The sequence below is a fragment of the Anser anser genome (assembly GCF_964211835.1).
Source record: "Anser anser genome assembly, chromosome: 16".
Taxonomy (NCBI): Eukaryota; Metazoa; Chordata; class Aves; order Anseriformes; family Anatidae; genus Anser; species Anser anser.
The window spans coordinates 4,838,228-4,854,827 of NC_139737.1; the positions used below are offsets into that span (position 1 = coordinate 4,838,228).

The window sequence follows — 16,600 nt, forward strand, 5'->3', positions numbered from 1 at the left end:
AAACAAAGTGGGCATCTGAAATGTTAGATATTCAAATTTTTATGCCTTCCGTTTCTTGAGAAATGCACCAGTCCCTAAGAAAGATTCTTGCAGGCTAGTGGTAAATGATTACACTAGACACTGCATTATCTTATTCTAGATATCAAGAAATTATCCTGGTCAGATCCAGGTCAGATCCAGGCCAATGTGCCATATTTCACTAGCATGGTCAGCACAGGAGAGCTAAGGTTTCCATTTTGAAGACTTCTCAACACTTTTGAAAAGTGTAAAATAATGGGAGTGTGAAGGGCAGAAATGGCACAAGGATGTGGTGGTGCAGCATCCATTTGCCTGTGCTTTCTCTCACTTTTTCCCAGTGAGCAGTTTTCCCATCCAAAAGCAATTACAGGCGAAGATGGAAAGCCACGTTGGAATGGCAATGTTATTGCCATGTCTTGTTATTCTCAGACTTCAGCATCATAACATGCTAAGAAAGAAAATGACCATTTTTGGTTTCTTTAAAGGTAACGGTGGCTTTTGAAATGAGTTGAGAAACTTTGCCACTACCAGAAGTGCTACAACATCTGTTCCCTGCTTCCTCACAGAAATCCTTGAGAAAAATCCCCAGCTTGGCCTATGGGATTTTTTTTTTCTTAATCCAACACTCTATTGCTAGGCATTTAATTATTAGGACTGTGAAATACAACAACACCTAAGGCATTAATGAAAGTAACTAATTATAGCCCACTCAGCATGTGGCTTACTCTTCGCTTATAAAGACTCTTGTCATTTATTTGTCCTTTAAATGACTTCTTTTGATACCTTAACCAGGACAAATGCGTCCTTCGGAAGGGAGAAGATGACCCCAAACAGCCACAGAAAGATTTGATTAAAACGTATACTTCCTCTGTGGCAGCCTAAAGATCCCATGGGATCTGCCACTGCTCAGCAGAGTAGAGGAAATAGCAAACAGGGGAAATGCTTTCTTTTTGAGACAAAAAGATTTCATTACTAACATGCTGACATCCACTCTATGTAGGACCATCCTGTGATCATTCTCTGTTGTCTCCTTTAAAGCTCAGAGGCCGAAGTTTAGTTCCAGCGTGATTAATTTCCCTTTTACTGATTGTGTGTCATTTACTTTCAAGCAAGATTTTTATAAATGAGGCAAAACAAAGACAGAGATGAAGATTGTGCAGAGATAAACATTTGTGCTGCTGGGACTCCCACTGACTTGGGCACAGCAGGGGCCAGAAGTAATGGGGATTCACAGGCGTCATGATTAGACCTCTCACTGTGAACAGGTAATTGAAACACTGTAGCCCATCACCAGCATTTACGAAATGGCAAGCCGTGAAGGTACTTAGTTTAAAGCAAACCCTGAACAAACCAGAGGCTTCATACACTCACTCTGCCGTTATGTACGAGCAAAGCATAAGCTCAGACCATCCGTACTCTATACTTTTGTTTGCGTGCAGAGCACTCTTGTGATGCCAGCCCGGGCATTGTCCCCAGAGGACTGGCAATTTTGTGTAGTTCCTTTTGTAAGTGACGTGTAAGCTGTCTGCCTGGCCTTGGGGGGCACCAAGCACGAGCAGAAGGGCTTTGGGAAGAAGTGAGGCAAGTTGCCTTGCCTAGATGTCCTGGCTGTCAGCCCAGGTTTACTGCAAGGCACTTGCAGAACAGGGGTATGTGTCGCACCAACCTTTGTGTGAACATCTGAAAGCTCCCTCAGCCACTGGTAGTTTGCTGTCACCCTCAGCAGAGACAGGGTAACAGCAATTTTGAGGGCCCAAAGACTGACTGACAATATCCACTGTGTGTTGAGTCGCCTATGTCTCTGTCTGCTGACATACACCCCAGCCTCACATGATTAAGAGCTGTTTAGTGACTAGCTTCCTGCAAATGTGTGACTGATAAAACCTGTGATGTGAGAAATGCTCTCACTCCTCCTTTTCACTACTTATTAATCACTGTCTCTCTTAAAAGCCTCTAAGTAAACCTTTTTGATTGAAGTAGTGAATGTGTACCTCATCAGCCTGGGCCTCCCTGCTGCCAAACTCCACTAAAGTCACTGGTGTCTCAAGCAGATGTTTCTAGCTTTTAAGACAGTGGACAATTACTAGACTAATTTAGGTTTCCTTCACTCTTATTAGAGGAGAAACATTGACTCAAACCTTAGTAGAGATGGAGAAAGAAGAAATTTCATATGGAGCTGACACACTGACCTACACCACTAGACTTTCTGGATCCTGTTGAGTTTTGTTGTTGCCCAGAGTCCCCAGCTGATGCATGACAGTTTATCTGCCCATATTTTGGCAGCCGGGACAATAAGAGATTTCAGCAGATTGAGTGGAATTATTTAGGTGCTTGTATCATGCTTGTATCATGTATTGTTACATAAAATTACTCATTCCAAATAGGGGGCACGTAGTGACGTAAAAAATATTACAATAATCATTCAAATGAGCTGAACACCACATTATTATGTACTTACATGGTACGTACAGCTAACATAGATGAAAATATCAACCAACAATGTGATCATTAGTGGGAGTTCAACTGTCACATCACTGAATTTGTGATTGCAAATGGTTAATGAGTAAAAGGAAGAATATTTTTTGTCCAGGTAATTGCATAAATGACAAGCTTGACAGGAATTATGACTATAATGATATGTCAATGATTATAGTGCCAAAAGATTTCTGAAAAATCTTCATCCACTCTGTCTCTTTTTGACTATGGGAGCTGACTTACAATTTCTGTGCATTGGTATCCTATCTGTAAAATGAATATTTTAATTATTTATTATTTGTTAAATTATTGTAATTATTTGAGTTTTGGTGTTTGTTGTGCTATAGACCCAACACAAGTTTACATGTACAGTACACACACAGAACACTTTGATTATTATTTTTAATCTTGCATAATTTTCAGCAGAGATAACAAATCAAAACAATTCTAATCTTACAACTATCGTTACAGTTCGCAGTAAAAAAAAAAAAAAAAAGTCATCTTGCTATTGTGCTGTTGGTGGTGTTGGTGGTGCTGCTGATTTAGTCTTCCATCCAGACTTCTAAGTTAAGGGCAGTTTATCAGACTAGTGATTTATTGTGTAAACAGATCCTGCTGCTGGCATTTAGGAAAACTTAGCTGCCTGCCATTCAGCCAGATTCTTTAATCACACTTGACTGAAGTTTCCAGCCTTGAATTATTATTTAATAACATCTGAGCAAAAGCATAATTTATTGTTTAAGTAAACTTTGAAACAGGGGAACAGTGCCTTAGATACCAGACTTAGTGCTTGCCTCAGGCGGAGCATTTTTCTTTTAGCACAGAAGTGGAACAGAACAGAATACTGTGACTTTCACCTCTTATTGCATGCATAACTTACCTAATGGCAGCATGCTATCTTCTGATCTGTTATTTCCTCATTCATGTTTTGTAACACTGTTAGCCATCATGCTATAACTGACCACGGGCCAATTGTACACAGACATGTACAAACCACGCAATTTAAAAGTAACACATTTGTGCGTTCCATGTAGGGAAAATCGATGCCATCCTTTCTTTACCATATCATCTGTTTTTGCAGTGATGCCTGAGGAAACCCATGAATTTCCTTATCATGGTCACTTGTAGCTAATTTAGAGAAGGTTTCTATTTCGATGATAGGAATAGCCATACCTTGTCCTCCATCAATTTCTTACTACTTATCGTTTACAATGGTGTAATAATACCAAGAGCCACCAGATGCCAGCACAAGCACGCAAGCACTAAATAAGTGCCTGTTTTAGGATAAAAGGCAAGGATGGTGCAGACCTCTCAGGTTATTATGCAGTATACAGTCACACTAACAGTGCAAGAGGGCTTTCTCTTAGATGTTTCAATATCGTTTAGAAAGAAAAGATCTTATCATCAAGTCAGATCTGCATGGATAATTTTGGATTTAAAGAGACCATCTACTGGAGAAAGGACTGTATCACTGGCCTAAGTGGTAATTGCCTTTGCTGTTCAAGAGTAGTTTAATTCCATATGGAACTTTCACTTGAATTTCCAGCCAAATAGACCTTCTCATTGTGTAAGTCTGCACAGAATATGACAAAATCACTCCATCATCTCTTCAGAGTAGAGCGTACCTTCCACGTGTGCCATATTCTTGGCTGCAGGCGTGCAAACAGCATAGGCAGGCAGAATAAAAGACAGGTACTCATGGTGCAAATATACTGCAACACTTTCAAGCGTTGATGGGGGGGTTCTTTGGAATTTGTCAGTGCTGCTGCCTTTGCAACACCATAAAGTACTCACAGCCTGTTGAGATTAACTGAATGACGAAAATCGCTTCTGACAGATTTCCTCCAAAGCAGAAAACTTTGGTCCTAGAGCGTTCAAAAAATCTATGGGCAAGTCGTCACTGCCCATGGAGAGAGAGTGGAAGGAGTTACTTTTCTCCAGTTCTCCTTCCTCAGCATATATGTAAGGTGCATAGCTTGCCCAATAAGGTTCCAGTGCGCTTTGGTCATACAGTTTCTAAAGGGAAGAAACAATGCAAATCATCATGGAAGCTCCTACTACCCTTTCGGAAATTAAAGGGATTCACAGTATACTGTTATCAAACAGGCAAGCAGGAGGCAACAGTGAATAGTATAGGTTTCTCTCTGATAAGGAACAGTTGAACTGAAACTCTCAGATGGAAAAGCATGAGAGCCTGATCTTCCCCTCAAGTGCCAATGAGGCAGGAAGGAGACTTTAATATGCCTTGGAACAAACAACTCTAAGTAAACATGACTGCGTGGAGGCATGCAGTCTGACACAAGGAAGTGTGGAGAATAGGCCTGTTCAATGACCAGACAGGTCATGGCAAAAGGAACTAAGATTTCCCTGCTTCCACAGAAATGAAATAGGAGGAAAACAAACTTTAACTCTGGTATGGTCATATAAAGTATTTTAGCCCTACCACCCAGTCTTGAAGTATTCATTCTAGGTGAAAGACTCCAGCCTTGCAAGAACTGTTGGGTGACCAGGTATATTCAGCAAGAAATCTAGGAGACATGTCATCTTCAGCAACTAAGGGTCCTGACTGTTCCTCCTTCCAATACATTCCCTTTTTTCCTTTTTTCCTTTTTTTTTAATAGTAATGCTTTTTAGGTGTGGCCAGAGAGAGTAGCTGAAGCCATAGCAGCTTTCCAGTTTTGCAAGCTTTTTTTTCCTATTCTTACAAGCCACGTCAACAAAAGAGGGATTCAACATCTGCTTTCTTACCTGATTCAATATTTTGTCTACTGTCTGTATGATGTGATCACGGTGTCTTACTTGGACTGTCTTTTGTCTAGTGTACAGGCCACTCTGAAAGATAAACACAGTTTCTCAGGTTTCACCAGTGTAAAGTTGCCTACTAACATTTCTTTCAGATACAGATAAATCCAACTGTCTTTCTCTCTGTTACATCCATTTCTCTTGTGCTGTCTTCTGTATTAGATTGCAGCTTTTCCTGGTCAGGGACTGTTTCTTCTTCTGCATATGTAAAACACTAACTGTATATGTGGAGCCGCCATGTATGTGTTTTTTGTAATCTCCAGTAATTAAATATGTTTCTTCCTCTGAATTTAGTGAATTCCTCCTTGTTAGTGCACCAAACATGACCTCAGAGCTTTATAATGTCTACTTGTATAAGTAATTGTAGGTCCGAACTACAGACTAATCATTGTGGAATTAGATTCTACGTAAGTAAAAAAACTGGTTTGCATTTTCTTTGCCTGCTGTAAAACAGAGATTATTTTTAGAATCTCCTGATGAACATTACATACTTATGACCAGAACACGTGGCAGTCACTTACTGATGTAGACGAGAATTTCCTTCAGGCATTCTTTGCAACAAAAATTGAGGTCTGTTGCATAAGTTAGAGAATACAGCACAAAAATCTGCAGAACAAACTCAAAAGCCTTCAAAACCCCAAAAGTACATCTTCCAGTTAAAACAAACAAACAAATAAATAAATAAATAACTCTTAGCCAGTATGCTAAGTCAAATATGTTGACTGGCATGTTTTTGATCAGATATCTGAAGAATGATGGATCCATTTCACTTATACCAAGAACTAAGTAAAATTTTACTTAGTTTTATTTTACTTGTTTAATTTACCTGCATATCAATTCAGGTACTGTGAGAGGAATTTTGGAAGAAATTGCACTTCCAAATATTTAGGACAACAACTAATGAAAAGAAGTTTCAGTCTCAAACTGAAAATTGCTGGGGAAAAAAAAAAGTGTCAACATTTTTTCATATACTGCTGGAATCTCCAGCAAGTAAAACTTATTTCTAATTTAGCTATATTGCATTATTTTCCCACTATTATTAATACCAAGCATCATTCTCAGGATTCCAGCCACACGGATATATGCTTTTGCACTTACGTGAGACAAAGGCATTCTGCTCTCTTCATTATAGTTGATAAAAGTCTGTTCACCTTCTTGAGGTAGAACAACAGCTTTGCTTTTAGATTGTGGCACATGAAACTGACAAAGTAAAATACTGGAAACTGTTGAAAGAAGAAAGGAAATGATGAAATTTATGTTGCGAACATATCTGTATGGTTCAGTACAGGGGGCTGGTGAGGTTACTCACCCAATAGTAGTAAGAAAGCTGTCAGTATTATTGCAATGGCACCACCTCCAAATCTCACGGCTCCTTGTGGTAAATCTTCACATGCGTGCCCATCTGGGCAAAAGCAGAGCCTTATATGCTGACTCTGCCTTGTAGAAAGTCCTCGCCTGTCCCGAATAATGAAGGGCACCACGTAGGTACCTTGTGGGAGGCTTCTTAACATGAAAAGTTCCACCGACTCCACTAAAAAGACAAGCAAATTATTTCAAAGAATCACAGAATGGCTGAGGTTGGAAAAGACCTCTAGAGGTTATCTGATCCAATGCCCTCTGCTCAAGCAGGGATACACAGAGCAGGTTGCCCAGGGTCAGGTTCAGGTGGCTTTTGAAGATCTCCAAGGAGGAAGACTCCACAGCCTCTCTGGGCAACCTGTGCTGGTGCTCCACCACCCACACAGTAAAGTGCTTCCTGATTTTCTGATGAAACCTCCTGTATTCCAGTTTGTGCCCATTGCCTCTTGGCCTGGAATTGAGCAGCAATAAAAAGAGCTTGGGACCTCTTTGCACTCTCCCTTTATGTATTTATAGACATTGATGAGATTCTCCCTAAGCCTCCTCTTCTCCAGGCTGAAGAGTCCCAGCTCTCTCAGCCTCTCCTCATAGGAGAAGTGCTCCAGTTCGTTGATTGTCTTGGTGGCCCTCCGCTGGACTCTTTCCAGTATGTCCATGTCTCTCTTGTACTGGGGGGCCCAGAACTGGAGACTGTACTCCAGGTGTGCCCTCACCAATGCTGAGTGGTGGGGGAGGATCACCTCTCTTGACCTGCTGGCAATACTTTGTGTAATGCATCCAAGAATACTGTTAGCCATCTTAGTGGCAAGGGTATACTGCTGACTCATGTTTAATTTTGTGTTCATCAGGACTTCTAGGTCCCTTTCTGCAGAGCTACTTTCCAGTTGGGTAGCTCCCAAATTGCAGAAACTTTGGATTTTGAATGCTGTTCTTCCATGTCCTTTCAGTCTCCTTGAGACTAACCAGTAACAGACCATAAAGTAAGCGATAGTGAAATAACTAGAGGGGACATAAGTGACAATAGGCTTCTCATGAAGGGCATAGACAGAAGAACTCACCAAAGTTCCTTCCTAATTTCCAGGTACTCTTCACATCTTCAGAGTCTTCAGCAAGCTCAAATGTAAATGGCCAAGAATGTGAATGCACCAAAGGAGACTTAGCTTTTATAATGAGAGGTCTCCTTTCTTTTTTGTCACACACATCTAAAGAAGGAGCCACTAACGTTGGCATATGCTCTGTAATGTCAGACAAATAAAGCAGGATGGTGCCAGTACCAGTCTGTGGTGGAGTATCTAGAAAGGAGCAAAAGAAACAGTAAAATACTTATAACTGGATATTGACAAAAGCCATTTATTGGCAGGAGCTCTGCGCCTGGTATCCTAATAGTCACACATGACACAAGTGTTAAACATTAGGGTGTTCTGAATAACCATTCTCCACTTAAATTCGTAGGCTTGCTATCATTTTATATCTAGCATGCACCTCATCTCAAACAGTCGTGCTGGAATATTTTCTGACTGGCTGCTTACCATGACCAATAGCATGGACGATGATGGTGTACAGGCTGTTGTTCACATAAGGGGATTCTTGATCAAATTCTTTTACTACACTAAGAACTCCAGAATTCTCATCTACATTCAGCCATCCAGCTGGGTCACGGGATAGTTCATATCTTAAAAAGAAAGGAAAAAGTTACAAGGAAGGATATTTCTTTAAATGGATTTTGAAGAAGAGAACATTTCTGCTGCATCTTTGTTCTTTCGAGCTCTGTAGCTATTTTTGTTAGTGATGCTTACTTTTGCTATCTCTATCACCGGTTGAAGGTTTCTGCATAGCCAATAGTTCCCCGTGTAGTACTAATATACCTTGCACAGCCCCATCAAATCTGTTCTTAGGGGCTCAGAAAGTATCTGTTTCCACATCAGATTATTACTCTTAAAGCCAAACATACCTTGGTCCTTTCTACAACATCAAAATTTTGTAGTCAAAAGTGACATCTAAACAATGCAACCTGTTTTTAGGCAAAACTGTTCTGAAGACAAGAGAAACATTGAGCAACCAAGGACTGACGAGGCCTATAAATTGCATCTTACAGAACCAGCTATCTGGATCTGCAGTATTATTGGTAGTAAACCTGCACCTCTAATGTGTATCTTTATATAACTGTAAATATGCGTGTGTATGTATATATACACATTTGAATATATACCATATACAACTCAAAAAAACCTTTATATTCTTAAGCTATTTCTTATTCTGAGAGATGAAAGCATCTCCACTTACCTAATCTTATTTGGCCCACCATCTGGATATGTAGCAAGATACTTTCTAAACACTCTCCCAGGCTTCATCGCATCTTCTTTTTGGACAACAAGTATAGGAGGATGAAACTGGGGAACATTTTGTGACTCTGTAACCTTGATATTCACAGTTGTGTTCATGGGTTCTAGGCTTGAGATCATCACAATGCCATTTTCACATGAGAAGAAAGGTTCTTCATTTGCTACAGAAATTATGAGTCTCTTCTCAGAGTCATCTTTATAGCTGAGAGGCTGAAAACCCCAGACAAGAGTCTCATTAGCAATTATGATCTTTGATATGGCAGTCATATTTTTTCATACTTCTGTATGCCTGGGACTGAGAGGACAGCTGTGAAACAGTTAAGATGCTGAGCTATTATTCTTATAGTCAGACTGACCATGTAACACATTGCCATGTTGTAGTTCATCTATTACGGTTCCTCCAGTCTGCTCAATAAATATTACCTTGATAACACTCAAAATGCCTTCATTTGTGTCTGGGTCAGTCTCAATGGTGAACTGTTCCTTCTCATTGCCTTTTATTATTGCGTATTTGGCTCTCCAAGCTGGAGTGTAAGGCGAATCTTCATCTTCCACTTGGAGCCATAATGCAGCTGAGTGTTCTCGGCCTGCTGAAATCTGTAGCTGGTACTGGGAGCAGAAAGGAAAGAAATAAACACTATTTCCATTTCCAAGATGAGAAGTCTGTTAGCTCATTCTGAGACACAGTTCCAACACCAGACCACGTGGAGCTACTTTATGATCTTTATGAAGAATGGATTGTAATCAGGACCTTAGCTTCTCAGATATGTTAGAATAAGCTAGTCTGTCACCATTGTTATGCTGTCAGAAAAAAAAAACTTCTAGTGCTGTACACGGAAATCTAACAAAGTTTATCACAGTCAGTAGTCAAGTACTCTCTTACCATCCACATTTTAAAGAGGTATTTCTTGTAGCACTATACCATTACATAAAGTACATTTGCAAGTGCTTTGGCCTGATCCTGTAAAGGGTCTGAGGGTTCCTATTTCTACTGTGGAGTGCATTAAGCACTCAGCTTGAAGGACTGAACCGTATTTAGGAAGGCTAAATAAAGTAATAATGTTTTTCCTTACATTATCCCTAGTAAATACAGGGGGATGGTTGTTTGCATCTTCAATAGCTACATTCACTGTTGCAGTAGATGACAGCTGGGGAGTTCCTTGGTCATAGGCTTTCACCAGAAGTTTGAAAGTGCTGGCAGTCTGAAAAACAGAAGGAATTTCCAACCTTAGTTCAGAAGCAGTTCCCACATTTTACCAGTCATAGCTACAAAGCTGGATGTGAAACTGCCCCTCCCCTTATACCCGGTTAATATGTAGTTAATATTTATCATGCATTAAATTACAAAAAGCTGCCATATGTACATCACCTTATAATTCAGGCATCCAGACAGATGTATTGTTCCTGTGGTAGGATCAATATTAAATGTGAATCCATCTAGAGGGGGCATTTGTGTACTTAGAGAATAGGACACCTGAGAATTAGCAGTGCCACCTTCATCTTTGTCCAAGGCAGTAACTTGGAAAACTGGCTCATCTAGAATGAAGAATCGAGACATCAATACAAGTGCCTAGTCTTGACATGGAGTTTCTCAGGCCTATCTACGGGCTCTTGAACACACAGGTCCTAAGAGCACCTGCAGCTTCTCCTGTGGCTATGGTTATACCCAGAAAGACTCGACTCCACCTCATTTGGGTGGTAAATCTGCCCACAGTATCATTGGACAATAGAAAGGGTTGTCACACTCCTGAATTACTTTGTCAAAAACGTTCAGTAGTATTTATGACAGTTCTTGGCCAGCTCCAGAGGAGATAGCACCATGCCCCTGTGTCCACATGTCTGTTCTTTGTGAGCACAGAGAGAGATTAAGTCTTTGAGCATTTTTCTGTGACACAGTGTGCACGCACAGGTTTCAGATCCATGGGTCAGATTGGTCTGCTTAGTCTTGGCTTACAGTTATGAGCAATTATCACAGCAGTTTTTCCAGAATGTCTCTGACATTATGTTAACGTACAATCAGACAAGTCAAGAAGGAGGAAGTAGCCCTTCACAGGAAATAAGTACTCATAAGTTTAGGGACTAAGCAAAACCTATGGAGAAGAATGGATTTGGTAAGGAAAAGGAGGACAAAGGAATTAAGAAAGCCTTCATACACAAACCAGTAGTATCCATTGTTTGGATGGCATTTACCTTCACTGTGGTTCTCCCTTATTGTAATGCTGAATTCCTCTTTGGGAAACTCAGGTGCGTTATCATTAATATCTTTTACGTTTATCTTGAAAAATAAAGGGCGGTCCAAAGGCTGACCAGTTTCTCTGTGCACAATATCGAAACGTATCTAGATAAACAGTGACACAGTAACTCATTTACATATCAGAATAGAACAAGAAACTTTGAATTTTGAAACCTCATCAGTCATATTTGGCTAGCATTTGGCTTTGCATTGCTAAGACATTCATTCATTTTTCAAAGGTAGTAGATGTATAATGGTCATCCATCACCTTAATACTTTAAAATAATCAGTTAAAAAAATCTGGATCTGCATTGTTTGAAATGACTGTTTAATGTAAAATATATAAATACCCTTGAGGCCAAACACAATAATGATTTCAAAGCTGCTTCCCAACTCTGAACTATTTAATTGAGCAGTACACTCAGTTTTCTCTAGCTCCATTTCAATTATAAGTTCTGAAGTCCCCTTTGCTACACTTATTTCTGCTTTAAAACCAAGCAAAAAGTGTCCTGGACCAACCAGATGTCCAGTAAGGGGGAACAGAAGACTCTCCAAAAGTTGTCTTTTCAGTACGGAAGGCAGGACTTTGCACTGAGAACAAGGAACTGTAACTATGAAATGGGTACAATTAATCCACAGAGATGCTTGTATAAATCATCACAGAATAAACAAAAGGAGACCACAACCAATTTTTTTTCAAGAGGAAAACAAACTCACACTCACATATTTCGTTCATACACTTATCACATTTCTTTCATCACACTTACTGCTTATGAACACTTTCCTGCTTTTTAAGTAGAAACATATGCTTACCCATGTAAAGTCACTGTAATAGGACTTTTCAGCTCCTTCCTTTTGTAATGCCTAACTTTTTAGTTCTATTATCTTAATTAGGAGTTTGGGGGGTTAAAAAAGAGCTGTAACACACTTTGAATTTCAGGACAAACTTTTCATTTTTAGGTTATAACCAAGGTCAAGTAAGAAAAATGATAGAACAAAAGTGTACTGATACTTGAAATCCAAACATGTCACGACAGTTTATAATCAGTAGTACGGTGGAAGTTCCCTATAGGTCTCTGCTGAGACAATTATCTTTGCAGGTTTCAAATAAGAAAATACACAATTAAAATTCTTATTGGTCTGCCTCATTCCTGTGAAGCATTTGGCCATGAGAAAGCAGTTAATATTTGCAAACAGTTTTAGGTATTCTTTAAAGTATATTACCTGAAAAGATGGAGTCTTTTCTCTGTCAATGGTACGATGTACATACACATGCCCGTTTTCGTCATCTTCTATAGAAAACAATCCAATCTCTGGATATTCATCTACCCCAGGTCCACTAATTAAATATTTTACTGATGTATTAAATGACCTGTTATTGAACAGCTTTTGAAAAGAGAAACAGCACAATGCAGTGTGAGTAGGGAAGACAGAACAGAAGTAAAAAAGCTTTAGACCGACTATCTTCCTGCCCACTTTGTCTTTGCAGATGAGGCCATTATGTAGGCTTGTTCTCAGCCAACTCAACAGTTTTCTGGGTTGCAGAATCACTACTCTCTGCACAATGTGCAGGTACACAGCTCTGTACAATGACTCATACCTCTCCCACCCTATAGTCTCTTCTTTCCGCTGAGTATGCCTGGAGCTTCCCATAAAAAGAAGCAATCTCTCCTCTACACCACACAATCCTACCCAACTACTCTGTTTAAATAAGCCAATTTTAAACAAAGTTTGTTTTGTTTTGTTTTAAAAAATAAAGCTGTTAAATACACAGTTCTTACCCTCTCATGCTTTTGGTGTTTTATAGAAAAATCTGTGTTCGTAAGTACCTTACTGTGAGGTTCAAGGTAAACTTTTACTAAAAGGTCGGTTGTACCTGTCCAGCATATTTTGGGAATGGTCCTTTCTCCTCCTCTGTAACATCAATGGTGGTGATAACCCATGTCCTTTTTGTACGCCGTAAAGGACGTAGACTGTCTAATTGATAAGGATCTATCAGCTGTTGGATAAATAAGTGTATTTAGTGTCATAGTTTACATACTAACAGTTTTGTATCTGTTATTAAATAATATTGACTACAAACCTGAGTATTCTTCTTTTGGACAGCTCGTCTTAAACTGAAATTTTCAACGTCATGAGAAAAACTGTTGGTGGCAGTAACCTTATTAAAAAGAGAGGTCGTTGTGAGAAGTATGGTTAGCTAGAAACCATTGTTATGTTGTCTAGGAGGACTTGTGCTTCACAGAAACACATTGATTCGGTTTTGACAGCATTGTATTAAGTTGTAGCTGAATCTAGAAACCTGTAGAGATTCTACAAATATAGTACATCTCATTCCAAATCAATTGGCCTGAGAGCTTGGATACTAATATCTCCGGTCAGGTGGTGCCAGTTCCAGAAATATGCAAACACTGCGTCTAACACTCCATGGTATTATCTCTATGGATTTTCTCAAATCAAGTAGCTCAGTTTTTAAAATATTCATCTCTGTCTCTGTCTGTTGCACGCTCCTTTAGATGTGTCTGGTAGCCACTCAACATAAACCTATTAGTGGCGAAAGTCAAGCCTGGGGAGTATTTCAGGTTCTCAAAGACTGCTATTTTACTCTAAGTGTCCCAAACATAGCTGATCTACCAGAAGATGAACACTGGACCAAAGTCTCCAATCCAGGTGAGAGAAATAAATTGAGAATGGGGACTATACCCTAATTGGCTGAATTTGCCTTTTTCTAAGCACAAGCTTCCTGCACAGGCTTCTAACACTGCTTTCTGTTTAAAATCCACAAGCGTGTATGACAGTACTCAAATTACACTGTCATCATTAGCTCACAGGTAACTTGTATACCTTCCTTTCAGCTCTTGCTGCTTTCACAGGAAAGCTTGTTTGGATTTTTTTACGACCCATCAGATGACTCCAGCATCATATAAGATAGGAAACCAAGCTCTTACTGCCTTGACTCAGGCAAAGGTCAGGCCTTTACCTCCTGACCTGTTTCTGAAAAAACAATATACCGATAAGGTCATCATGGTTATTAACTTGCCAAGCAATGGGCTTTCACGAGAGAAGCCTTTGACCTATTCCATAAAGCTGTTGTATGACCTGGGGAAAACCTCCATGGTGTGGAAACAGCAAGCAAGGCTTTAATCTGGCACTTGCAGAGCACATTCATTAGCTTGGGGGCAGGTTCACATCTGCCAGACTCGGTTAATTTGGTCTGTACCAGATCCCCCCCAGCCAACCTGCTTTCCTATTTGTCTATGTGTAGTTACTGTTAATTATATTGGAGCTTCAGTTGTGTATTTTACGGCTTCCACACTCTTCCGCATGCGCCCATTGCACAGCAATGGCTCTGGCCCTTGCCATATCAGTACCAGATGTGGAGTTGCTGCCAGAAATACAAACCGAGTTCAGGCCGACAAACCCCCCAGAAACACTCACAGAAATGCCACAGAATTACTGCAGGGGATCGTTAACCCAGCAGGATCAGCACCAGGCACCAGCACGCTGTGCCAGGCACGGAAGGCCCCATATCCTCACCAGGACGACTGAAAGCTGGAACCCTCCTCACAGGAGCCCTGAGCCCGGGTCTGGGGTCAAGGCAGCATCATCCCTTCCTCGGGGGCACTGCAGCAGGGCCCAGCGCAGCAGTGGGACCCCCAGACTCCCTGGAGGGCAGCACAGCACCCTCGTCCCCGCGCAGCACCTACCTGCAGGAGAAGCAGCACGGCGAGAAGCTCCATGGGGCACGTAGTGGGGAGGAGGGAGCAGCACGTTCCCGTGGCTCTGCCAGTCCAGCCCAGGCGTGACAGGAGTCGGTGGGCCCACTCTGGTCCCCAGGCACGCCCGGCGAGCTCTGGCTCGGTGCTGGAGCGCGATCCACAGCAGGGCAGGCAGGTGCTGACTGACCCTGCCAATGGGCTCCCCGCCTTCCAACAGGCTCGGCGCCCCCAGACGCTGTTTCCTACCTCAGACTGCGCCTTGTTGGTACAGGAAAAGCCAGTTATTTAGGGATGTCCTCAGAGCAGCTGTTCTTGGCAGAACAGAGCGAGTTTCCCCAAAAAGCTGTCTGAAATTCGGAGATGAGAAGGCAGCGCGATGAATCCTAGCTTGTGTTCTGCCCGGCTGAGCAGGAGCACACTGGGCAACTCGGTTCTTTGACGTGCCAGGCTAGAGGGCATAAACCAGGCTGTTGGCAGGCTGCAGTGGAGTTACTCTTTCCTAGGAAGTTTATTTCAGTGATTTATTACAGGGGGAAAAAAAAGAAACCAAAACACTGAATAGCTGTGGTGGCTTTATTGACAATCATATAGCCTGTATTGACAGTTACTTGGAATCATCATTTCCTAGTAACTTCACCGTTTGCAGAAGTCCAAGCATGTGACTGTAACGGGAGCATGCTATTACATATACTTGTGCCAGTTCAGCACCCCAAGTTATGTTTATCTGCCATGCCTAGGAGTGCTATTGTTGTATTACTTCAGACTTTGAACCAAGAAGTTTACTTGAAAGCTGATACAACCATTACTGTCTTGTTAAACTCAAAAGCCATTAAGCAAGTTTGAACTCGTATGCCTGAAGCTGAACTTCACACCCAGCTTACAAAAATACATTTTAAGTAAAACTACATGAAGAAGCAGGAAATGAAAAATAAAGTCTTGTAAAATCATGTAAAAAGAAGACTGAGTGGCAGAGAGTATGGGAAAGCTCCTGAATCCTATGAAAACAATAGGCACGTTCCATTCCACGTCAGCATTGCTTTTACTGGGGACTTCTTTGGACCTGGAAAATTTAGGGTTGCAGAAGTTGTGAAAGGAAGACTTAGGGAAGAACTGATCTTCTTCTGGGAGAAGAAAAGCAATAGATCGTGTCAATTAGGCCACGATATTTTAAATAAAAGTGAGATTTACTGTTAACAGGATAAAAAGTAAGGCTTAAATAGCAGCACAGGATAGGAGGATTTAGACATTAAGAAAACCTTCATAGCAAGAATGTTGAAACGCTTGAGAATGTCACCTAGAGCACTTGCAACACAAGTATGTGGCTAAGACCCCACCTGTGCAAGCATCTACCTACATGTATTTGCTGTGCACTGGATCATGATCTACGTGTCCTGGAGATTATAACAGAGAATGTGAAGCACTTTGATCGCTGCATTAAAAAAAAAAGAGTATGATGAATTATGAAAATTGAGTATGATATTTAAGGCTAAAATGATGCCTTAACTCAGCCATTGCAGAGGTGACTGCCACGTGGGGTAGAAATAATCATGTATCTTTTAGCCAGGTAGCTTGACCATCAGCAGCAATTCAGCTGAGAAACCACGGAGCTAAGGGCCCAGTTCTATGCCGAAGTAATGTTCTAAAAGAAAAAT

General features: G+C 40.9%; 1 protein-coding gene across 2 annotated transcripts; it reads right to left on the reverse strand.

Moving 5' to 3' along the window:
- Positions 1–2,881: 2,881 nt before the first annotated feature.
- Positions 2,882–16,542, reverse strand: CDH26 (cadherin 26). Of its 2 annotated transcripts, XM_083801774.1 has the most exons (15): positions 14,937–16,542; positions 13,313–13,390; positions 13,106–13,228; positions 12,454–12,615; positions 11,187–11,334; positions 10,366–10,532; positions 10,070–10,198; positions 9,420–9,605; positions 8,938–9,206; positions 8,184–8,326; positions 7,713–7,946; positions 6,605–6,826; positions 6,394–6,518; positions 5,242–5,325; positions 2,882–4,509 (listed from the first exon to the last, which is right to left on the reverse strand). In XM_083801774.1, the coding sequence occupies exons 1-15, from the start codon at positions 14,967–14,969 to the stop codon at positions 4,300–4,302; spliced, it is 2,313 nt and encodes a 770-aa protein (XP_083657900.1). In that variant the 5' UTR covers positions 14,970–16,542; the 3' UTR covers positions 2,882–4,299. The 2 variants fall into 2 exon arrangements, with proteins under 2 accessions (XP_083657900.1, XP_083657899.1); XM_083801773.1 differs by lacking the exons at positions 13,106–13,228; positions 13,313–13,390; positions 14,937–16,542 and having other exon boundaries at positions 12,454–13,066.
- Between the last annotated feature and the right edge of the window lie 58 nt (positions 16,543–16,600).

Coding starts and splice junctions, on each gene's coding strand:
- CDH26 (XM_083801773.1), bottom strand. CDS start 12,882: ATGGGAAGCTCCAGGCATACTCAGCGGAAAGAAGAGACTATAGGGTGG. Junction 6,827..7,712: donor GAAATTAGGAAGGAACTTTG/GTGAGTTCTTCT, acceptor TTGTCTTTTTAG/TGGAGTCGGTGGAACTTTTC. Junction 6,519..6,604: donor AGCTTTCTTACTACTATTGG/GTGAGTAACCTC, acceptor TTCTTTCAACAG/TTTCCAGTATTTTACTTTGT.